The sequence below is a fragment of the Balaenoptera physalus genome, assembly GCF_965194825.1.
Source record: "Balaenoptera physalus genome assembly, chromosome: 19".
NCBI lineage: Eukaryota > Metazoa > Chordata > Mammalia > Artiodactyla > Balaenopteridae > Balaenoptera > Balaenoptera physalus.
Genome location: NC_138900.1, coordinates 31,740,405 through 31,766,664, shown reverse-complemented (window position 1 = coordinate 31,766,664; position 26,260 = coordinate 31,740,405). Strand labels below are relative to the sequence as shown.

Here is a 26,260-nt window from a genome sequence, read left to right as displayed (position 1 = left end):
CTTCTCTAAATCTGTGAGTCTGTTTCTGTTTTGTAAATAAGTTCGTTTGTATTTCTTTTTAGATTCCTCATGTAAGCGATATCATATGATATTTCTCTCTCACTTGATTCATTCAGTATGACAAAAGTAAAAATGGAGCTACCAATCATCCTGAAACCCTGTACCCTTTAGCCAGCACCCTCAATCCCCATCCCCAGACAACCACTACTTTCTGTATCCATAGATTTGTCTATCCTGAATATTTCATATAAATGGGATCATATAATATGTGGTCTTTTGTGACTGACTTCTTCCACTTAGCATAATGTTTTCAAGATCCATCTATGTTGTAGCATCAGTACTTTATTCCTTTTAATTGTCAAATATCCCACTATATGAATATACCTGCCACATTTTGTTTATCCATCAGTTGATGGACATTTGGATGGTTTCTACTTTTTGGCTATCATGAATGATACTGTTGTGAACATCATGTACAAGTTTTTGTGTGGACATATATTTTAATTCCTCTTGATGTATACCTAAGAATGGAATTGCTGGGTTAAATAGGAACTCCTTGTTTATCTTTTTAAGATAAACAAGATATCTTTTGCCAGACTTCTCCAAAGCAGCTGGACCATTTTACATTCCCACCAGAAATGTATGAGGGTCCAGTTTCTCTACATCTTCACCCAAATTTGTTTTTATCTGACTTTTTGATTATACCCATCCTAATGTGTGTGAAATGGTATCTCATTGTGGGTTTGTTTTGTTTTTTTACAATCTTAACCATTTTTGTGTGTGTGGTAAAAAAAAATGTAACATAAAATTTACCATCTTAACCATTTTTAAGTGTACAGTTCAGTAGTGTTAAGTATATTCACATTGTTGTGAAACAGATCTCCAGAACTTTTTCATCTTGCAAATCTGAAACTCTGTACCCATTTAACAACTGCCCCTTTTCCCTTCCCGTCAACCCCTGGTAACCACCATTCTACTTTGTTTCTCTCAATTTGACAAGTTTAGGTACCTCATGTAGGTGATATCATAGAGTATTTGTCTTTTTATTACTGGCTTGCTTAGCATAATGTCCTCAAAGTTCATCCATGTTGTAACATGTGACAGGATTTCTTCCCTTTTTAAAGTTGAATAATATTCCATTGTGAGTGTGTACCACATTTTGTTTATTCGTTCATCTGCCAATGGACATTGATTTGGGTTGCTTCCACCTCTTGGATATTGTGAATTGTGTACATTTCACTGTGGTTTTGGTTTGCATTTCCATGATCACTAACGATGCTGAGCATCTTTTCATGAGCTTTTTGTATGTCTTCATCATCTTTGGAGAAATGCCTGTTCAGGTCCTTTGCCCATTTTTTAATTGGGTTGTCTTTTTATCATTGTAGTGTAAGAGTTCTTTATATTAGTAGTGTCTTTGCCAAATGTAATTTTCATGTTATGAATCAATGTCTAACTTTATTTTCCTCCAAGCAGCCAATTATCCAGTACCATTTATTGAATAATCCATCTTTTCCCTCCTTTAACAAGTATTTATTGAGCAAATACATTTGGCTAGGCCCTGCAAAAATGATTAAAACAATGCAGAGCTTACATACTGGTACAAAGACAGACTTTTGGATAAATAATATACTGTTTAGCAAGATAATGTTTTAATGAAGGTTTAGGAAAATCATTTGGGGACAAGTGAAAAAGAAGTACCAATGTCTGCCCAGAGTTGAGGGAAGAGGAACAAAAAGGAGAGGGAGAAGTAAGGTCATGAAGTGTTTGGGAATAAAAGCGTGATAACTAGGCAGTATGCTGGGGTAAGGAACATTGAAAACTGATTTGCAAGTATAAAACATTTATTTCACTGTTTCCTCAGGTCGAATTTAATATAAACATACTATAGTAAATAAACAAGTATCTTCTTTTGTGATGAAATATGTCATGTTCATTTCTTGATGCCTTTGCAGTTTATATACCCTGCCTAAGTATAATATTTATATTAGAATGATTATCATTTCACATTTGTAAAATATAACTAAACATAAGGAACCATTTTCCTATGGATATATTTGAACTAACCAATAATCACAATTATTATTGGTACAGTTCATGCTTATTGAGCAGTGTTATCAGCTGTCTTCCTTTAATTTATAACACATAGCATATTTAATAAAACATAAAGTCTGCCTTCTTACAAAGGAATTACTTCACATGAGGTGGTAGTAGTGTAGTTATGTTTCAAAATTCATGTTAGTTATAGAAAGAATGTTCAGATATCCTAACCTTTTCTTTTTTGGTAATTATAGAATAAATATGTCATTAATTATTTTTGTATATTTGTTATAGACCCATCAATTATTTTACACTTATGTTCTCCATAAAAGTTATCAAGGGAGCCCAAACTCTTTTACCCAGAAAATTTGACTAGATAAATTGAAATAGTCTAGTTTGATATGAAGTGTTAAATGTTCTGTTTGTTTTTTTCAGTATAACTTATAATTGGTTTGCATTTGGCACTTCTCTGTCAGATTCTAAGTCATCCTTGGAATGTAGCTAACCAATTGGAAAATAGGACCAACAGTAGGTATGATATTATAACTGTAATTAATTATATCACCTGTATATTTCACAAAATGGCAGCAGCTTGACTGCTTAATAAAGGCTTTTGAAATATTGGCATAAAATGAACAAAAGAAATTTAATTTACTCAGATCTAAAGAAATTGAATTGGTTTTTGCTTGACCATGAATCGATAGCGCATATTAATATTATAACAGTAATAATAGGCTTTTTTTAATTTTTCCACAGTTCTTAGTGGTCTCTGTCCTAATGAATGTCCTCGTAAGATAACAGTAAGTAACCTTAACTCTCAGTTGTAAATATTTCTGTGAAAGTTCTCTGCATGATAGATACACACAAAATAGTTGTTATAGGTTAAATCAAATTGATGTTACTTTTAGAAGTGATTAAAGTATCCTTCAGTGCTCAAGTAAAGTTTACTGGTAATAAAGTACCTTTCCTAAAAACTGTCTCACCTCAAGGTTCACTTCCTTAATGAAGTCTTTTCTGATACTCTTGGAAAAATGAACACACCTCCCACTATTTCTGGGCATACTGCTGCCATTTTGACATATATAATACTTTTTAAAATTATTTATTTATTATTTATTTATTTATTATTTGGCTGCATCAGGTCTTAGTTGCAGCACACGGGATCTTTCTAGAGCGTGCAGGCGTAGTTGCCCCGCGGCATGTGGTATCTTAGTTCCCCAGCCAGGTGTCGAACCCACATCCCCTGCATTGGAAGGCGGATTCTTAACCACTAGACCACCAGGGAAGTCCCTTGGCATGTATAATACTTGATCACACTTTATCTGTTTATATTTAATGCCTCTCCCCAGGCTGTAATCCTTTGAGGTCAAGAACCATGCCATCTTTGTATACCTCGTTCATAGCACAGGGTCAAGCATATAGTAGACAATTAATGAATTTTTTTGGTTTAATCTTAATATTGACTTGCTGTCTAATGGAATGTTTCCATGAAATAACAGAATGTGAAAATAATTAGGCTTAGGTTTTGAAATTGCCAGTTCATGTAAATTGTAATAAGAATATTACATTATATTTAAAAGCATGAGCGTGTGTGTGTGTGTGTTTGTGTTTGTGTTTGTGTTGGTATATCCCTATTTGAGCCCTCATAGTAACCCTTGTTACATAAGAAATTATCCCCCATTTAAAGATGAGGAAACTTGAGGCTCAGAGAAATAAATTATCCAAAGTCATAGAGCCATTAAGTAGTGGAACTAGAACACAGGACTAGGTGTTCTGATTATAGTGTCATATTTTTATTACACCTTTAAAGCACTGCTTCATTATCAATGTTTTATGTATGGTTGGGAAACTTCCCATATATAAGACATGTGGAAGCAGACCCTGACCCAGAGATATGCACGCAAAGATTTAATCTAGACTCTTCTTGAGAGCAAGACTTCTGGAGTAGTGAGGAAAGCAGGTCTATGAGATGTGAAGCAAGGCTGGTTTTTCAAAGATGGCCCAGATGGAAGCAAAAGGGCCATGCCTTTGTATTCTGCATTAGACACTGCATGCAGGCAGTCCCCAGGAAGGGGTTATAATTTGTACAAGCCAGCTCCCTTTGGCTGAGAACAATTTTTAGGTAAGAACCTAGCTGTGAGCTATCAGCAACCAACACTTGGAGCAGCCTGGGGAATATTGCCTCAGTCCTGAAGGGAAGGTCTGGACTGTGTCACCACATCCACTGTGAACTATATGAGTGCCTGTTCAAACCTATCTGCTTTCATATCATTATAAAAATGTAGATACAGTAGGGGAGGGTCTGAGGAGGAGAGATGCAGAGGGTATGTCAGAACTCTTTGTACTTTCCGATTAATTTGGCTGTGAATCTAAAACTGCTATAAAAATAAAGCCTATTTTTTTTAATCAAGTGCAAGTCTGATTAATTGGAGGCCAAAGATTAACTTGGTTATTCAGGTATTGTCTACCCAGTTTGTGAAATATTCAGACCCTTTGTTCCTCTTCTTTTCTTTGATTGACCATATTCCCATCACGTGGCTCTTTCATTACCTCGTCAAGCAAAGAACTTTTAAAAAGTTGAAATTGAACCCACTCATTTTACCCACAAGTTCTAGCAGAAAATTTGATAGGAAAGGCTGTTTGCTTAAGGCAGGTTTTACTTCTAAGATCACTAATGCTCCCATTCTCCTTATCTTAAACTAAAAGTCACTTCTATCATATGGAGAACAGAGTCATTTAGAAAGTCACATAAGTAAAGTGCAGCATGCACATTCTTACAATGATTATCCTAACAGTCCAGCACCTTTGGGCTTTTCTGCAGCTGATACGTCTGCCTCCCATTCATCCATTTATTACTTTCTTTGAAGTTCAGATCCTGTCGAACTGCCTTTCACATCTATCATTTTCCTTCCCCACTGATGTTATAGATCACAATTTTATGACAACCTAAAAGAAACAAATGCACACTATACTCCCCCAGTTTTCCGTATATCAAATGTATTCCCACTTGTAAAATTATTTCATGATAAAGTGAGCCTTCTTCATATTGTTTTGACATCAGATCCACTTGATCATAGTCTGTTATGTAAGATATGACCCAGTGTGAGACTAAGAGGAAAAATGTGCGTACCATATGATATTCTTTATCACTTGAGTTAAATTATGAATTGAATAAATGCTCTTCTGTTGCCTATATATTCCTACCTGCTACAGTCAACCTATCTGATATATGGAGAGAGGAAAGAATATTCAAATCAGCAACTAATCTCACCCAAATTCCTTTATTTCCATGCTGAAAACCCCAGAGTCTTTCATTTTCATTCAACTATGGCTACTCACTCCCGTGGCCATACGGTGGACCTTATCTACCAGAAATGTTTTACTTTTGAAATCTCAGTACCATCCATCAACTCTCTGATCAAAAACTATTTTTCCAGCCCTCTCATTCTTGTTATTATAACTGTACCTATTCAACTTTAAGTCTATTAGTTTCTTGACCTGTATCAACCTGTTTTCTTTACCTCCTTATTTAGCTACCATATATCAACCATCACTTTTGCCACTACCTTTAATTCCCATAAAGCACTCTCCTTTTACTCTACCTGCCTGGCAAAATTACAACCCTGGGTTGTTAATCCAGCTATCTCTCTTGTTCACTCCTAGATCTAAGCTACTGGGCATTTCTAAAGAAAAATATACAGCCCTGAATATTGTCACCACCAGTGATTCATAGTCATCAGCCTCAAATGAGCATTCCTAATTGTATCATAGTCTTATATGGATCCCTGGACACCCTTTTCTCCCATTCATTTTCCCAGGTTACTTTCAGGATTTTCTCTGTGTCTTTGATTTTCTGCTGATTGAGTATGAAATGTATAGGTATAGGTTTTTAGGTATTTTTCCTGTTTGGTGTTCTCTAAGCTTCCTGGATCTGTAGTTTGATGTCTGTCACTAATTTTGGAAAATTCTTATATTATTTCTTCAAATATTTCTTCTGTTCTTTTCTCTCCTTTTCCTTTTTTTTTTTTTAAATAAATTTATTTATTTATTTTTGGCTGCGTTGAGTCTTTGTTGCTGCATGTGGGCTTTCTCTAGTTGCAGCAAGTGGAGGCTACTCTTTGTTGCAGTGCACAGGCTTCTCATTATGATGGCTTCTCTTTTTTGTGGAGCACGGGCTCTAGGCACACAGACTTCAGTAGTTGTGGCACACGGGCTCAGTAGTTGTGGCTCGCGGGCTATAGAGCACAGGCTCAGTAGTTGTGGCTCACAGGCTTAGTTGCTCTGCGGCATGTGGGATCTTCCTGGACCAGGGCTTGAACCCGTGTCCCCTGCATTGGCTGGTGGCCAATTGGCTGGTGTCTGGAGCACCACCAGTGAAGTCCCTTCTTTTCCTTTTGGTAGTCCTACAACGCATATGTTGCACCTTTGTGTATGTAACCTTTGTGTAATTGTTCATGGATATTCTTTTCCAAATTTTCATTAGTTTTTCTCTTTGCATTCAGTTTTGGAGGTTTCTATTGATATATCTTCAAGTTTACTGATCCTTTCATCTTCTGTGTCCAGTCTACTGATGAGCTCATCAAAGGCATTCTTCATTTTTATTGTGGTATTTTTTATTTCTACCATTTCCTTTTGATTCTTTCTTAGAGTTTCCATCTCTCTGCCTACATTAACAGTCTTTTCTTGCATGTTCTCTACTTTTTTCCATTAGAGCCTTTATCATATTAAATATTAAATTTCTGGTCTGATAATTCCAACATCCCTGCCATATCTGAGTCTGGTTCTGATGCTTGCTTTGTCTATTCAAACTTTGTTTTCTGCATTTTAGCATGGCTTAAAATTTTCTTCTTGAGAGCCAGACATGATGTATTGGGTGAAAGGAACTGTGGTAGATAAGCCTTCACTATAAGGATTTATGTTTATCTGCTAGGAGTTAGACTGTGTTACTGTTTGCAGTAGCTATGCTGTCAAGAGGCAAAATTTTCCTCTAGTGTCTTTCTTTTGTCTCTTCTGTTGTCTTTGTGTCACCCTACAGACTTCCTCCTAAATGGGTCTGAGGTTTGCAGTTCTTTTAACTGTAATCTCATTATTAGACAGGAGCCCAGTTGATGTGGTGGTGAGGTATAAGACTATGGTAGGAGAAGCATCCTATCATCCTGTGTCTCAGTTTTTTAGTGAGCCTGTGTCCCTGGGCTGTGACTTGAACAAGTGCTTCTCAGCTTGCCCTCCTCTATAGGTTAAACAGGGAGGCTAGAGGGGGCTGAAGTTAGGTATTTCCTTTCCCCCTGGTTGATTAGATTTTGGTAAATCCCAAGTTACTTAAGCTCCAGTAAAATAGTTTTCCTTAAGGGCAAGCTATTGTGAAGGAGAACAGAGAGCTCTGGGCATATTTCTAACTGGTTACTTTCCTCTCTGTGCTAGAAGCATGAGGGTTTTTTCCCCCAGTCTTCCTCTTGAGAATTTGATGGAACTCCTGGAGGTAAAACTTGCAAAAGTGTGGCTCCCCTAAGACTGCCTCGCTTTCTCCCCCAGAGTTTTGAACTCTCAAACTAGTTCACACTGATTCTCCAGTAATGTCACAATCACAGTTTAAGTGTTCCTGCCAGTACTGGCTCTAGTTTCAGTCTTCTGGTTCTGGGCTTCTGCTCCCAGTAAGCTGTGATGCTCTGTATCCACCTCTCCAGTTTTCAGGGTAGCAGTTTGCTCTGTGACCTTAGTTCTCTGATGGATCAAAGCAGAGTTGATTTTCAGTTTCTTCAGCTTTTTTTGTTGTGAGTACAGCAGTGATGACTTCCAAACTCTACGTGTCGGGCCAGAAAGAAGCTCTCCTTGCATTTTTATCAGTATTGCTGTATTTTGTTTGTTAATTTCTTACAGCTTTATTGCAGTATAATTGACATGCAGTAAGCTGCACATATTTAATATATTCGATTTGTTGTTATGACATATATAGTATATATGTATTTATACACTATACCTTCTTAATGGAGATATATAGATGATAGATAGATAATTAACATCAAAATAATGAATATATCATATTCAAAAGGTTTTTTGTGCCCCTTGGCTATCCCTCCTTCCCACCTTCCTTGACCCTCCTTCCCTATCCCACTCTTCCTCAGGCACCACTGATAGGTTCTGTGTCAGTGTAGCTTTATTTTAAAAGTTGTTTTTGTTTTCTTACTTCATGACTTTTTCAAGATATTTTCCTCTGTGACATTTATTGCTCTTTACCATGAATTCTTTTTTTAACTTTTTTTGGAAAATTTTTAAATACATATAAAAATATACACTAGTATAATAAAACTCCTTGTGCCCATACTACCATCCAGCTTTTGACACTATCCTCATATACCCAGTCTTACTTCACCTATGCCCCCACCTACTACTTATCCCCCTTACGGCCCCTCTTAGATTATTTTAAGGCAAATTCATCATATCTTATATTCTGTAAATACCTCACTGTGAGGTAAGGACTTTACCTATGAGGCTGGAAATTCTTATTCTTCATAAGAACTATTTTATGTTCTTCCCAATTTTCCCTTACAGCCAATCCCAACATCCAGTTCTTAGAAATTCACCTTGCCTCCTACCTCAAAGAGAAAATAAGAATGTAAAATGGGAATTTCTTCAACTATCTGCAGTAACTTTGGGGAAATTATTTAACCCTTGTTAAGTCTCTTTCTCCACATCAATATAATGGAGAAAGTCATAGTACCCGCTTATATTAGTTTCCTATTGCTGCTAACAAAGTACCATAAAATTAGTGGCTTATAACAACACAGATTTATTCTTATACATTTGAGGTCAGAACACTGAATATGCTTCATGAGCTAAAATCGAGGTGTCAGCAGGGCTCCATTCCTTCTGGAGGCTTTGGGGAGAATCCATTCCCTTGCCTTTCACGTCTTAAAGCCACCTACATTCCTTGGCTCATGGCCCCTTCCTCCATCTCCAAACCCAACAGTGTAGCATCTTCCAGTCACTGACCCTAACCCATCTCGCCTTCCTCTTTCACTTATAAGGACCCTTGTGATTACATTGAGCCCACACACCCTGATAATCCAAGATAATCTCCCCATCTCAAGATCCTTAATCATGGATGCTTGCTTCAGCAGCACATATACTAAAATTGGAACAATACAGAGAAGATTAGCATGGCCCCTGTGCAAGGATGACATGTAAATTCATGAAGTGTTCCATATTTTTAAGAGAAAAAAAGATCCTTAATCACATCTGCAAAGTCCACTTGCAATATAAGGAAATACATTTAGCAGGTTCTGGGAATTAGGATGTGAACCTCTTTAGGGCATGATTTTTCTGCTTACCACACTCCCATCTAAGTTTTTTATTAAGATTAGAGGAATTAATGTAGGTAAATCACAGTGGAGGCCTAATACACAATAAATATTCAAAAAGTGTATCTGCTGTTATTGGTCAACGTTAATGTTTCTTCCCTGCCTCTATAACATCCCTTTATTAGTAAGGATAGTGAGTTCCAAATATTTGAGAAATGTTGGTGTTCTGTTTGCCTTCAGAATAGGACTAGAGGTCTACTTGACTTCTTGATTTTTTCTTGTCTTATTTTCTTATCTAATATGTATTAAATCTTTTTTAATACATATCACAGAATTTATGAAATCTGAATATGGAGGATATCAATATTTTCAGTGAAAGCTACCATAAACATCTGTGAATCAGAAGAATGTATTCCTGTTTCCTAATTTTTTCTTTAAATACTCAGCTAATTTTTTGAATTTTTTATCCTCAGCATAAGGCATATTTTGGCCTTCCTCTGTGTTAGTGGAGATTATAGCTTCTTTCCCTGTCACTTGGTAATTCTTTTTACCAAAGCCTGGTGCCTTCTCCCACTTTATAAATTATGAGTTTAGAAGCAAGCAGATGAGTACTTTTCCATTTGAACAGCAGAAGAGTTTAGAAGTAGTCCTTTAATACTCTATATACAAAAAGAGTCTGTGCACATTCCTTTTAAATACCTCCATGAGGGCAGAGATAGTATCAGTTTTGCTTGCCAGTGTATTATAGAACCTAGCACAGGACCTTGTGCTTAACAGTTTGTCAGTTGCCTTCTGTAGCACTAAAATGTAATCCGTTCATCCACACCCATCTCTTTTCCTTTTTCCCTTGACTAAAAATTAATGCACCACTTATGCTGTGGGTCCTACATACTTCTCAGGGACCTCATTCCATTGCTTATTCTATCTGGCCTGTGTATCCAACTCCACTTCCCTGTCGGTGCCTTCTCTTCAACATTTAAGAATGTACAAATCTCTCTTATATATAAATGCATATACAAGTACCTTCCAAAACCCCACATCCCCTCTGGCCACTGCCTAATCCCTGTTTGCTCTTCCAGCCAAACTTCTTGAGTTGTGTACAGTAGGATCTCTCCAGTTTACTTCCATGTCCTTAACCCGCTGTTGTAATCAAGCCTTTGGCGTCACGCCACTGAAAACTGCCCTTGATTCTGCTGACCAATTCTAGGAACACTCCCTTTCCTTGGCTTCCTTTACGCTCTCCTTTCCTCGATCCCCTTTTATTTCTCTGGCCATTCTCCCAGGTTCCTTTATGGACTTTTCCTCTGGCCATCCTTTAAATGTTGCTGTGTCTCAGGGTTCCATCCTAAGTTCTCTTCTCACTCTATGTGTACTCTTGAAGTATTTCAGTCTCTCTCCTGGCTTTTTTTTTTTTTTTTTCTATTTGTAGTACTGATTACTCCCAAATCTATTTACCAGCTGTCTCTCCTGAGCTTCAGACCTTTATATCTGAGTGTCTTACAGGGACCTCTAAAACTGAAATCTAGTGTGTCCCCGCAAAAACCCACTCCTCTTCTCATGTTCCCTATCTCAGTTACCTCTTCCTTTCCCTCACCCCTCAAATCTACTAGATTATTATTCTCTCCCTTTAACTGTTCCTTCTCTCTATCCTGTTACTTTAGTTGAGCTATCATCATTTTTGGCCTGACTGGAGTCATCTGAGCCATCCTTCAAAAAGCAACCAGAGTGATCCTTCTAAAATACAAACCTTCAGTGGCTGCCCTGTGCCCTTGAGAAATGGTTCTAATTTAGTTTATTGAGTTAAAGCCTCTGTTTATCTCTTCAACCTTATCCCTCGCTGTTCCTCCTCACACCCTCTCCCAGCTCTCTGTCAGCCACACTGCACTACTTGTTCTGTGTGCTCTCTCACTTGCATATTATTCCTCTACCCTGAAGCCTCTTCTTCTCATCTTCTCCAGAGTCTTCCCTGTGATCTTCAGGTGAGCTCTTAGATGATATTTCCTGTGAGAATCATTCCCTGGCTCCCCTTTGACATAGGACTAGACACATGTTCTGTTGTTTCTTAGCACTCTATGCTTAGTTAGTCCTACTACTTACCACTTCTGTTATGTAGTTGGTGAGTTAGCTGTATTAAGTCCTTGAAGAGGAAAGGCTGTGCTTGTTTATTATTATTCTGTCCTTAGTCCCTAACATAGTGCCTTACCCATAATATAATAAATATTTGATGTATTAATAAATGAGCTTTCCCTAAAATTTGGGGTTTTTTTAATGGTCCTTCATTGATAAATTTACCATACCATCTCTTACCAAAATCACATATTCACTGTTAAGTGTGAACACTTGCAAAATAAATTACAACTTACTCACAAGAGAAATGCACTCTGCAAAGCCCTGATATAAAGGGAAAACATCCCTTATTTATGTTCCCAGAGATATGTCTTTTTACAGACCTTACAAAGGAAAATTATCTTACAGTTTTAACAGGAAAATAACCAAAATTAAAGAAAATAATATATTGAATTTAACGTCTTGAAGAAATGAATAAGAAACAATATAAAAATTTCAACATTGAACTAAATTGAGCAATGCAACTAACACTAATGAAGATAAGGAAAAATATCAGTGGGTGTTTATGAAAAACATGATTACCTTTGAGAAAAATAAAGTCCACACTATAAGTCAGCTATTTTTCTAATAGTTTAGAATCATAAATTTATATTGCTTAATTAAACCTGACACTGATTTTTTATATAATATGTATAATATCATGTAAGACATATTAACATAATATGTCTTATAAGTTCTTCCAGTTTTGTTTTACCTTCCAGAGCCAGTGATGTAGAATATATTTGGTGTTCATTGTAGGAGCCCAAGTCCTTAAAACAAATCAGATACTTGAGACAGACATAGAAACCACCAAGATTTCTCCAGGCTACTGAAAAAGATGCTTTCTGAATAAAATAGAGGAATTCCAACCCTAATTTTTTTTAAGAACATTTTACCTTTATTTTTAAATTGTAGCCAGCAGTAAAAGAAAATAAAGGCTCCATGCCAGCCCTACCCCCACCCCCCACTTCCCCTTTCTTATCTTCCCTTTTCCCAATGTGTGGAAGTTACTACTGTATCCAGGTTGTAGAACATTGTTTCTGAAAAATTTAGGAACTTAATTTCAGATTGACTATTGTATATTTATTACACATTGTTTGTGTGCTAGGCTCTGCCTTAGGCTGTGAAGATGGGATATTTAAAATACATGTCAACCCTAATTTTATATAAGTCAACATGCATATAGAGGACAGTTAGTTTAAAAAAAGCTATGTAATACAACACCTAAACTACATTACATCAGTATGACACATCCCAGAATAAGAAAAAAGGAACCAAACAGTTCTTTTTTACTTATAGTATGGAAAAGTTGAGAGATCAGTAATGTTTTTTAATTTAACTTCCTGAATTCTTTCAAATATCAGACGTGACATTTTAAAGGAAAGGTAGGATAATCTGTGGGAGATTTGTACTAAGATTTTCACAAAGAAAGTGAACTTGCTAGATGATGGGGTACAGTGCTCAGCGTTCCATAGGAATAGCTTATTCTTTTTTTTTTTTTTTTTTTTTTTTTTTTTATAAATTTATTTATTTATTTAGTTTTGGCTGTGTTGGGTCTTCGTTTCTGTGCGAGGGCTTTCTCTAGTTGTGGCAAGCGGGGGCCACTCGTCATCGCGGTGCGCGGGCCTCTCACTATTGCGGCCTCTCTCGTTGCAGAGCACAGGCTCCAGAAGCGCAGGCTCAGTAGTTGTGGCTCACGGGCCTAGTTGCTCCGCGGCATGTGGGATCTTCCCAGACCAGGGCTCGAACCCGTGTCCCCTGCATTAGCAGGCAGATTCTCAACCACTGCGCCACCAGGGAAGCCCCAGGAATAGCTTATTCTTAATCCTTTCTTACCAAAATTTATTAAGTCAATTTACTAAATATTTTCCATGAAAATATGTTTCTTCTTTTATAAAAAAAATTTTGAGAAAACAGTTCATTTTATAGAAACCCTGGTATGCATTCTTTTCATTAAGCAAGAACTCTTTGCACTTAGACAACAAAGATTATCATACCACTTGCCATAGGTTGCATCCTCAAAAGTGTGTCTGGAAAATTCACATGAAACTAAGGATGTGCAAAAGCAGCACCAGGTCCATTCCTAGACACCCTGACTCATAGCCTGCTCCCACCATTTACAAACCTTTATCTGTTCAACTCAGGAACTTATATGTCTCACTGTATAATGGAAGAAACTGTCTCATGGAATTTTGAAGAACTCCATAATTATTCGCTCAATGCAGGAAGTTAAAAGTGATTGCTTATTTTGTATATCATTAAAAGTACGATCGTGTATATTAAGTACCTTTTCCTTACCCCATGTATATGGAAAACATTTATAAACATTAAAACATAGGACTGGCATGTAATCTCCTGTTAGAGTGATAAGTCTATACCAGGCAAACTACTTCTTAAAAGTTTGTAATTTCTGCGTTATTACTTCTCCTGTTGGATGGAACAGGGTGAGAAATTCCACCCAGTGGACCAAATCCAGCTTGCTGCCTGTTTTTGTGAATGAAATGTTAGTGGAACATAACCACACTCATTTATTTATATACTGTCTATGGCTGCTTTCATGCTACAACATCAGAGTTAAGTAGTTGCAACACAAGACCTTATGGCTCACAAAGACTACAATATTTACTATCTGGCTTTTTAAAGAAAAAGTTTGCTAACTCCTGGGCTAGAATAACAACTACAATAGAAAGTAAATTACTCTCATCTTTCTCTGATTTGCTGTGTGTTCTGACCAGTACACCTAAACTTTTTTAAGCCAGCATCCTAATTATCCATTTAATCAGATATTTTCCTTTTCTGAGATGTTCCCTCCAAATCATTTTTAAACTATCTTTTGTGACATTGCATAAAATACAGGAATCTTTTATTTGAAATACTCTGTATTTATTGTTGAAAGTAAGACTATTCCTCTCCATGGTTATTCTCTCTCTCTGAATTTGTCACATGCAAATTAAGATTTGCTTCTACATTTTAATAAAGGTTACTTAATGCTAAAATATCTATATTTTCTGCTGTATTCCATGTGCCTCTTTGCTTGTCAAGGCAATTCTGCTCCCACACACATTCCAGCAAGATTCTGCACTTCACTATACCTAGCTAATAGATAGCCTAAAGTTTGCCTTTAAGAGGAAAAGGTCGTGCTGTTTTATTTTATAGTTATGCATGAAAAATGAGTATGCTGATGTCATAATAGTATGGGTCATGAGTAAACAGCTACACAATAAGTACTTTAAGATCATACCTTTTACAGCTAAATAAATTAAAATAAATGTAAACATTGCAGATTATATCACACAATTCGGAAAGCTTCTTAATGATCCGAATACAAATCTTTCTCTAACTGGCTTTCAATTCTGTGAAATTTCAATTCTGTGAGCCCTCATTTAACTTCTTTGCCTTTGTACTGGTTGAGAAAGGAGCACTGCTACTATAGAGAAACAATTTTCTGCACCACTAAAAGCAGCTGAAAAGAATAAGAAGTGTTTCAAACATTGTTTTTTATGCACTCAACCATATTAATGGTTTTATTGTCTTGTATTCAGTCAAAATCCAATCAGTATACAAAGGTGTAGGTTACACTTAATACTCTCATAAACTGCCAATTTTTATAATGTATACAAAGTGTAGTCCCAATAGATCAATGGCTCTTAAAGAGGGGTCCCCAAACCACCAGCATCAGCACATCTCCTGGGAACTTGTAAGAAATGCACACTCCTAGGCCCCACCAAGACCTACCAAATAGGAACACCTTGGGATGCAGCCAGTGAATCTATAATTTAATAATCCCTCCAGGAGATTCTGATATATGCTAAAGTCTGAAAACCACAACACTGGACTTTTAGAAAAGGGGTTACTGTAAGCTAACAACCTTGTCTTCTTACACAGCAATTATATATACTCAGAAGTGGCATTTCATCCAAACATACATTCTTGCAAATAAATTATTCCTGTAGTTTTAGGATCCTACAGTACACTAAAGAAAATGAATGTTAACTTGATAAATGTTTCTGGTTTTGATCAAAATAATTTTATTCACTAGGTAGTTCAACATAATTGAAAATGAGATATCACTACCAAAAAAGACATTAATTTATTTGGCCAAAGTAAAAAGATAATAGTGCATACATATTGAGCACTTACTGTGTGCCAGGCACTGTTCTAATTGTTTTACACATATTTACTCAATCTTTACTTCAATCCTATGAGATAGGTACTATGATTATCCCTAATTTTAGTTGAGGGAACTGAAAGTTAAATAATTTGCCCAGGGTTATACAGAAAATAAGTGGAAGAGGAAAAATTTGAACCCAGATTCTCTGACTCTAAAAACTATATTCTTAGTTTCAAAATTTGGAAAGCTAATACCTAAAATATTCTCATGACATGAAATATTTGGAATAACTTGCAGGCCTTTAAATTTTTGTTTTAATCACCTCAAGCTGCCTTTACAAAATACAATCGAAATTTATTTTTTCACAGTTCTGGAAGCTGTAAGTCCAAGATCACGAGATCAGGGTGCTAGTATGGTCAGGTTCTGTTGAAGGCCCTCTTCCTGGCTTGCTTCTTCTCACTGTGTGCTCACATGGCCTTTCCTAGCTTTGTGTGCAGGGGGAGACAGAGAGAGAGAGCAAGTTCTCTGGTGTCTCTTCTTATCAGGACACTAGTGCCATCATGATGCCCTCATGACTCTAACCCTAACTACTTCCAGATATCATCACATTAGGGATTGGAGCTTCAACATATTAATTTTGGGGAGGCACAAACATTCGATCTATAAGAATTAAGTAAAGTATTTCAGAGAAGTAAGAAGTTACGTGAAATTTTCACAGATGTGTTGTCATTATTGCTGATTGATATTCCCATAGTTTGCATTCCCGGCATATTAACTTCTCAGGTTTTCATAAAGGAATTCAAGGTATGTGTATAAATACTTAAACTAGAGGAATTAATTGTTTCAGAAATCCCTAATCCTTTTAAATTGAAAATTCCTTAATGATACAATCACTTCCCAAATAATAAATTTATAAAAATTGAAATTCTTTGGACCACCACTAATATAACCTAGGTATGTAAAAGATATTAAAAGATACAGCAATACTCCTAGCATCTCTACTGTATTAGAAGAGACACAAAGTAAAAGTTATCCAAGTTTTTGCACTTGCTGAAGGTATAACCCTGTTTACTACATTTTGTACTAAACATTCATATGGAGGTAAATGGCACTATTTAAGGGGAAAAAAAAATCCTGAAACATGTTTAATGCTATGACATAAGGGTTAAGAAACCAAAACACATAGGCACATGTATCAGTCATATCATTTCCATTGGGAAAGGCAGAGTAAGGATTGAATTACTCATTATGTACATGATACAGAGTAGCAATTCTCAAACTTCTTGTTCTGAAGACTCCAAATAGTTTTACTTAAGTGAGTTTTGTTTATCAGTATTACTTTATTTGAAATTAAAACTGAAACAACTTTAAATGTTTTTATTAAATCATTTTAAAACAATAGACCCATTACATGTTGACCTAAAATAAATAGTTGTTTTTATGGAAAAATAACTATTTTCCAAAATACAAAATTAGTGAAGAGTAACATTCCTTTGTATTTTTTTCAAATCTCCTTAGTACCTGTCATTAAAAAAAAAAAAAAACAAGATTCTCATATCTCTTTTTGCATTGTGTATTATTGTTTTGGTTGAAATATTAAAAAAAAAAATTTAACCTTACACAGCTGTATAGTAGAAAAAGAGAATGTTTCATATCCTGTTCAGATAACTGATAGTATACCAAAACTCAACAGTGGCAGTTACTTAAAGGTTAGTTATAATGTGGAATTTGAAACTATATCAGTGAACATTTCCAACTCCATCACATTACCCATTGGTTATTTAGAAGCCTATTGTTTAATTTCCACACATTTGTGAATTTCTCAAATTTCTTTCTGTTGTTGGTTTCTAATTTAATTCCATTGTAATCAGAAAACATACTTTGTACAATTTCAATACTTTTACATTTATTGGGACTTGTTTTATGGTCTCGTATATGGTTCCCCTTAGAGAATGTTTCATGTGTGCTTGAGAAGATGTATTCTGCTAAAGTTGGGTACAGTGTTCTATACATGTCTACTAGATCTGGTTGATTTCTAGTGCTATTCAAGTCTTCTTTTTCATTGTTGATCTTATGCTTCATTGATCTATCCATTAATGACACTGCTGTATTATTAATAATTATAATAGTATCCAACAACCATTATTGTTGAATTACCTGTTTCACCCATCAATTCCTTATGTATTTGGGGCCTCTGTTATTAGGTGTGTTTATGTTTATAATTGTTACGTCTTCTTGATGGATTGATGAAACTGTCCTTTTTTATCTCTACTAACATTTTTATCTTAAAGTCTGTTTGTGTCTGATATTAGTATGGCTACTCCAGCTCTCATTTGCTTACTATTTCCATGGTATATCTTTTCCATGCTCTTACTTTCAACCTATTTGTTGTTTTTGAATTTAAAGTGTGTCTTTTATAGATAGCATATACTTGGATCATGTTCTTCTATCTATTCTGCTAATCTCTGCCTTTTGATAGCAGTGTTTAATCCATTTACATTTAATATAATTACTAATAAGGTAGATTTATCTCTGCCATTTTGCTATTTTGTTCCTTATATGTCTTATGTCTTTCTTCTTCCTCTGTTCCACCATTACTGCTCTCTTTTGTGTTACATATTTTCTAGAATTTGATTTTAATTCCCTTGTTTTTTGTACTCTATATTTGAAGTTATTTTTTTAGTGTTTCCTCTCAGAATTACAGTTTCCATTGTAACTTAGAAAACAATCTACTTCATATTAATACCAACTTAATTTCAATAGCATAAACAGACTTTGCTCCAATATGCCTCAGTTTACTCCCCCCTCCTTTGTGCTTGTATTTTCATACATATTACATCTTCATGCATTGTGAGCCCAACAACATGGTTTTTTCATTATTACTTTATGCAGTAGTGTTTTAAATCAGATAGGAGAAAAGAGCTACAAGCAAAAATACATTTATAGCATCTAGTAAATTTACCTATAGTTACCTTTACTGATACTTTTTACTTATTTCTGTGGATTTGAGTTCCTGTCTAGTGTACTTTCAGTTCAGCCAGAAGAACTCCCTTAGTATTTCCTATTAGTTAGGTGTGTTAATGACAAATTTTCTCAGTTTTTATCTCACAATGTGTTAATTTTCCCTTCATTCTTCAAGGATAATTTTGCTACATTTTAGACTTCTTGGTTGACTATCTTTTCCTTTCAACACTTTAAATATTCATCTTACTGTCTTCTGGACTCCTGGGTTTCTGATGAGAAATCAGCTTTAATCTTATTCAGGATCCCTTGTACATAACAAGTTGCTTATCTCGTTGCATTTAAAATTCTCTCTTTGGCTTTCAACAGTTTGACTATGATGTACCTTGGTGTGGATCTCTTCAAGTTTATCCTGCTTGGCGTTCATTGAGCTTTTAGATGTGCAGTTTCATGTATTTAATTAAATTTGGGCAGTTTCAGACATTTTTGCATCACATATCCTTTCTGCCTCTCCTCCCCTCCTCTCCTCTGGGACTCTTATTGTTGATATTCTTGATGGTGCCCCACAGGTCTCTGAGGCCCTGTTCATTTTCTTTATGTTTCTCATTTTACTTTCTGTTCCTCACACTGGATAATCTGAATTGACATATCTTCATTTTATTGATTCCTTCTTCTGCTAATTTAAATCTACTATTGAGCCTCTCTAGTGAATTTTTTATTTCAGTTATTGTACACTAGAATTAGTGTGGGATTTTTTTGTGTGTATGACTTATATCTCTTTATTGATATTCCATTTTGGTGAGATACTGTTCTCATAATATCCTTAAATTCTTTACATGATTTCCTTTACTTTCTTTGAACATATTTATAATAGCTGATTTAAAGTCTCTACTTAGTAAGTCAAACATCTATGCTTCCTTGGGGGAAATTTCTATTGACAGCTTTTTTTTTCCCTTTGTATGAAACATACTTTCCTGTTTGTGTGTGTCATAATATTTTGTTGTTGAAAACTGGACATTATAAATAATGTGTTCACCCTGAAAATCACCCCCTTAAGTTTGTTGTTATTGCTGCTGTTTGTCCAGTGACTTTCCTGGATTATTACTGCGAAGTCTTTATTCTTTATTGTATATACCCATGAAGTCCTTATTCAGTAAGTTTTAATTGTCAGCTATGAGTGGACACAGTTTTTCTTAAATAAAAGATTGAGAGATTAAGGCCTTCTCAGTTCTTTTGTCTGAAAACAGGTTACACATATGTGTGGACTTCTAGATTCCCAGGAGTATGTGAGAGCTTTTCAAAGTCCCCTTTGAACATCTCGTTCACATTTTTCCTTTTAAGATTTGGTCAACCGCTCATTAGCCCAAACTGATATCGCTGTCTCAGGCAACACCAATAAAAACAATTGCTAATGATTGTTTTTAATAAACTTCCAGTTTGATAGAGCTGTTCACACTGAGCAAGCTCTCAGTCTGGCCAAATAAAGACAAATATTGAGAATGGAGCTTTTCAGGGAACTGCCAGACAGGTCAAATAGTGATAATTCTCTGAGGATGGGACATTAGGGAGATCCACTCCTCCCTTTGCTGCTAAGCTGTTCATTTTCAAAGCTACCTTAGTAGCAAAGCTATTGGTCTTCAGGACTACTTCAGAGCTGGGGAGGGGTTATGGGAATAGGGCAGATTAAAAAACAATAAACACTGTTTTATTGAGATTCAGTCGTTTTTCTTAGATACTCCTTGATTCTTGCAAAAAAAAATTTATTTTAACAATTTTTGACAGTGTTCTTATTTCTTTTATGAAGGAGATTTTTTTTGGTCCTTACTAGATCTAGAAGTGATTCTCCCCTACTCTTATTACTTCAAAATCCATTGGTCTGTCTTGTACTTTGAATGATCTTTCATGTATGCATGGTTTTGTAACATCATGCATTGGCCATTTGGAAAATATTGGTTTACTGAGGTATGCATATCTTCCCAATTTTAACACGTTTCATTACATACTATTTAAAAATCACATTTGTTAATATCACTACTGATCCCATAAGTAAAGTTTGTAGGTTTTAATGTGTCAGGCTCATGGTGGTGGATACAAGTCTTCCAAAACTCCAGTTTCATTTATAAGCTCAAATTTTATCAGTAGCAACAAATACTATCAATTATTGTCGCAAAAGTGACATTCAATTTGTCATTTTCAAGAGAATGTTGGCTAATACCCAAGTCTGAGTAACCATAGTTTAGTGCCACTGCTAATTACCAACCCTTTTACCAATGGGATTTTTGGACTCCAGGGGTCTTTGCACCACATTTTGAGAACACTTTGTAGAGGAATCAAGTCTGGATTTCTGGACCTTGTCTTTCAATATCAGAGTAACTGGTGCATGGTGAGAAGTTAATTTCAGCTTTAAGACTCATAACAGAGACTTGCTTACCTGATTTTTTTAATTGACTATAGGACAAAAGGGAAAAGCCTATATAAATCTGTAAAATAAGATACTATGAATAGTAGTATGAAATTTTCCAAATGTGAATTAGAAAAAAATATTCAAGAATATAATTGGGAAGGTTCACAAAAAGCAATACTTATAGCCCAAGATACCAATCTTCCAGTACATAGACTAGACTATGGGTAATAAAATAAATTTGAGGTTATAACACTGTGATAAATATAGCCTCATAAGTATTATCTCCAAGCCTCACTGCAATGAGACAGGTTTAAAGTATTAAAAGGCATACCCTATTCCAAAGAAACAAACCTAGGAGAGATGAAATAATTTATGTTAAGAAGTGTATACCACATTAGCAATGTTTGTTGCTAAGCATGTGAAGCAACTTACAGCTGGTGGGAGTATAAACTGGTAATACCACCTCAGTAAGAAAAAGAATAGGTACTACCTGGTACAGTTGAAGATGCATATATCATATGACTTTACAGTTCTGCCTCTGGGTACATAACCCCTGATAAATGTTTGCACTTGTACATCAGGTGACATACGTAAGAATGCTGTGTTTATCATGGCAAAAAAAAAAAAATGGAACAAGCGTTGATCAACAAAAGAATGAAAAATATTTATGCTATAATCATGCAGTGGAATACTTTACAGCCGTGAAAGTGAACTACAGCTACTCATCCTTAATCATGGATGAGTCTCAAATTAATGTATTTTTTAAACAGTCACAGAAGGATACATACAGTATGATTCCATTTACATAAAAACTTAAAATAGGCATAACCAAATATATTTGAACATTTATGTATATGATAAAACTTATAAAAGAAAAAAGGAATAATTGCGTGAAGAAGATAGTTGAATAGAAGTTAAACTATGAAGTTAATTGTGATTTGCTTTAAAACTGCATATATATGCAGGAATCAAGATGGCAGAGCAGAACTTGGAGCTCACCTGTCCCCACAAACACATCAAAATTACATCTACCTGTGGAACAATTCTCACAGAAAACTAACCTAGAAAACCAAAGCTGCAAGAAAGATCTCTGTGTAACCGGGTAGGATGGGGAAAAAAAGGCATTGGGTTGGGACCTGCACCCCTGGGAGGGATCTGTAAGGAAGAGAAGGTCCACACAGGCTGACCCTTGCCCTGAGGAGCAAGCTAGTTGAGCCACAATCTCGGCATTCCAGTCCTGGGGTCCTGCACGGAGGAGACAAACCCCCTTGCCTGCTGGGAAGTCTGCTGAGATGGACAAAAGGGCTGGAGAAGCCTAGACTCTACTCACAAGGAGTGCACATGTGCTGGCTTGCCAACTATCAGGGCAGAGAGAGCCTTGCACTGGTGGCTGCCACCTTGCTGCCCTTTACAACTGAAAGGGGCAAACACCCCAGCCCCACTCACTCCACACCACAGCTTGGCATGAAATCTGGGAAAAGACTCAGTCTAGCTATGCAGAGACAGACTGGGGCACAGAAATATTAAAAATCATAGAAGAGGGGCTTCCCTGGTGGCACAGTGGTTGAGAGTCCGCCTGCCAATGCAGGGGACACGGGTTCGAGCCCTGGTCTGGGAATATCCTACATGCCGCGGAGCGACTAAGCCCGTGCACCACAACTACTGAGCCTGCGCGTCTGGAGCCTGTGCTCCGCAACAAGAGAGGCCGCGATAGTGAGAGGCCCGCGCACCGCGATGAAGAGTGGCCCCCACTTGCTGCAACTAGAGAAAGCCCTCGCACAGAAACAAAGACCCAACATAGCCATAAATTAATTAATTAATTAATTAATTAAAAAAAATCATAGAAGAATACTATGAACAGTTATATGCCAACAAGTTGAACAACCTTCCAAAAAATGGACAAGTTTCCAGAAACATACAGCCTGCCAAAATGAGTCAAGAAGAAACAGATAATTTGAACAGACCAATCACTGGAAGTGGAATAGATTCTGTAATTAAAAGAAAAAACTCCCAACAAACAAAAGTCCAGGACCAGATGGCTTCACTGGGGAATTCTATCAAGTATACAAAGAACTTACACCTATCCTCCTCAAACTATTCCAAAAAATTGAAGAGAAAGGAACACTCTGAAATTCATTCTATGAGGTCACCATCACCCTGATACCTAAACCAGACAAAGGTATTACAAAAAAGAAAATTACAGGCCAGTATCCTTAATGAATATATATGCAAAAATCGTCAACAAAATATTAGCAAACCAAATCCAACAGTACAGAAAAAGGATCATACACCATTATCAAGTTGGATTCATTCCAGGGTCACAAGGATGATTCAACATACACAAATCAATCAATGTGGTCCACCACATTAATAAAAGGAAAGACAGAAACCACATATATGATCATCTCAATAGAGGCAGAAAAAGCATTGACAAAATTAAAAATCCATTCATGATAAAAACTCTCACCAAAGTGGAAGGGGACGTATTTCAACATAATAAAAGCCATTTATCACAAACCCAGAGCCAACATAATACTCAGTGGTGAAAACTTAAAAGCCTTCCCACTAAATTCAGGAACAAGACATGGATGCCCACTCTCACCACTTCTATTCAACATAGTATTGGAAGTCCAAGCCATAGCAATCAGACAAGAAAAAGAAATAAAAGCTATCCACATCGGAAGGGAAGAGGTAAAACTGTCACTATTTGAGAGGACATTATACTCTATGTAGAGAACCCTAGTGTCTCCACAGAAAAACTGTTAGAACTAATGAATGAATTCAGCAAGTTAGCAGGATACAGGATTAATATATAGAAATCTGTTGCATTTCTTTATACTAATAATGAAATATCAGAAAGAGAAAGTAAAAAAAAAAAATCCCATTTAAAATTACATCAAAAAAATAAAATATTTAGGAATAAACTTAACCAAGGTGGTGAAAAACCTATATGCTGAAAACTATAGAACACTGATAAAGAAACTGAAGATGATTCAAACAAATGGAAAGATATCCCATGCTCTTGGACTGGAAGAATTAATATTGTTAAAACAGCCATACTATCCAAAGCAATCTGCAGATTTAATGTGATCCCTATCAAAATACCCATGACATTTTTCACAGAACTAGGACAAATAATCCTAAAATTTATATGGAAGTACAAAAGACCCAGAATTGCCAAAGCATCTTGAGAAAGGACAATAAAGCTGGAGGTATAACCCCCCCAGACTTCAGACCATACTACAAACCTAAAATAATCAAAACAGCCTGGTATTGGCACAAAAACAGACACACAGATGAATGGAATGGAATAGAGAGTCCAGAAATGAACCCACCCACCTATGGTCAGTTAATCTACTACAGAGGAGGCAAGAATATACAATGGAAGTTGGAGGGACCAAAAGCTAGTACAATAGCCTTTGCCTCCCTCCTCAGCTTCTAAACTTATCAGACACAGGTGAAGAGAGGAAGAAAGAAAACCAGAATATTCCTGGACTGCAAGAACCTGACCAATCACTGACAGCCGCAAGCCTGCTGCCTCCAGTGCATCCTGTCTGCGTGTGATGGGTGTGCTCCTGATTAACACCTCTCTCTCTCCCCTCCCCCCCTTTTCTTCTTCCTCTTCCCCTTCCTCCTCCTCCTCCTCCTCCCCCGCCCCCTCCCCCCTTCCTCCTCCTTTTCCTCTTCTTCTTCTTCCTCTTCTTCTTTGCCTCTCTCTCTCTCTCTGTCTCTCTCTGTCTCTCTCTGTCTCTCTCTCTCTCTCTCTCTCTCTCTCTCTCATTCTACAGCGTGCTGTGGGTTTGTGCTAATAAATTTGAGAATGTTCAGGTCCTGTCATCTCAGAGTGACAACCGGACAGAGGAGGAATCACAGAGAGGTTTCATATCAATTAAGACCTGTGTTGAGTATCTCTAAAGAACAGTCCAAAGTGAGCAGTTCTTAAAAGACTCTTTCCTGGGGACAACAATGGGTTACGGTCCATCCTGTCTCAAGAACTCCTGATTAATAACTGAATCCAGGCTCCCACCCCACCCCCAGAAACTGAGTGGGCTTTTTTTTTGCTTCCTGCAGCTCCCACCAGTCCATTGGCTTCAGGGAGTGCGTGTGCTGTGGGAGGCCTCCATCCCATCTGAAGCAAGGAATGTAACGGCCCAACACAAATTCTTCCAACAGGGCTCTTTACTGAACTTACACACTACCCCAGGAAGAAGTACCAGCATGGAAAACTACTTTACTCTAAGTCACAGAAGCCGAAGGAGCTAAAATTTAGCATCACACAGTTTTCTGTGAGATGTATATGCAGGATCAGCAAGCATGGGAAATTCGAACCAACCCCTGCAGGGATTGCCTTGGGCTACAATCCAGTTGCCTTGGATTCTATAAGAAAAATCCCTTTGAGAGAGCATCCCATTCAAAACTTATTCATATGTAGCTTAAAAGCCACCCAGGTTGTCCTATCACCTGCAGTAATTATTCATATGCAAGGGAACCAAGAGAGCATATCCTACTTTGAAGGTCAAAGAATCCCAAAAATACAGGAAAGGTGTGTTTTGGGGGGCAGTGAGAATAGTGTTCAATTTGTGGGATAAGACCAAATTATAAAGTTGTTATTTGAAAGGGCTTTTAAATGCTACACAGGATGAACTGCCAGCATCCTGAAGAATTATAAATAGAGCTTCATGTTTTTGTGAAAATGCCATATATTCATTTCAAAAAGTGCTTGGTTCCAGTTTTATTATCAGTGCCTATCAGTACAGCACGATGTTTAAGAGTGTGGACCCTGCAGCCAGACTACCTACGTTTGATTCCTGACTGCTACTTACTAGACATGGGGCCCTGTGCAAAGCCCTCATTTTTCTCATCTCGAAAATGGATATAAAAGACTGTTGAGCCAATGCATATAAAGTTATTACTACTGTATCTGGCATATTATAGATGTTCAATAAACTTTGGCTATTATTATGATTGTTTCTAGGAATCTAAAATTCTCAGCATATTCACTGAGATCAGGGTAATACTAAAGAGAGTTCATTGAGACCTGGTAAATGCTATATATGCACAGTGAATTCTTCACTTAAAGCTCTACCAATATTCAGTGCCTGAACACAATCCTCACTTCTCTAGCTGGGACACTGCATTTTGATGATATTTGATCATGACATCAGAAGAGACTAAATTCACAGAAAGACTTGGAAATTCCAGTTGCTCGTAAAATAGGATAACTGAATAAAAAAATGAAAAGTATAAAATTTGTTTAGACTTCCACACCAACTCTATTTTATCCTCCAAAAGGAGTGTTTTAGGATCAATTTCACTAAAAATTAAATTTATTAAGGGAGATAA

General features: G+C 36.5%; 1 protein-coding gene across 2 annotated transcripts in view; it reads left to right on the top strand.

The window, feature by feature from the left end:
* ITFG1 (integrin alpha FG-GAP repeat containing 1) overlaps positions 1 to 26,260 on the top strand; it is a 269,509-nt gene that overhangs the window by 197,485 nt on the left and 45,764 nt on the right. For both annotated transcript variants that reach the window (XM_082437714.1, XM_082437715.1), the window contains one exon: positions 2,794 to 2,837. In XM_082437714.1, the coding sequence (XP_082293840.1) occupies positions 2,794 to 2,837 (44 nt within the window). The remainder of the gene's footprint in view (positions 1 to 2,793; positions 2,838 to 26,260) is intronic.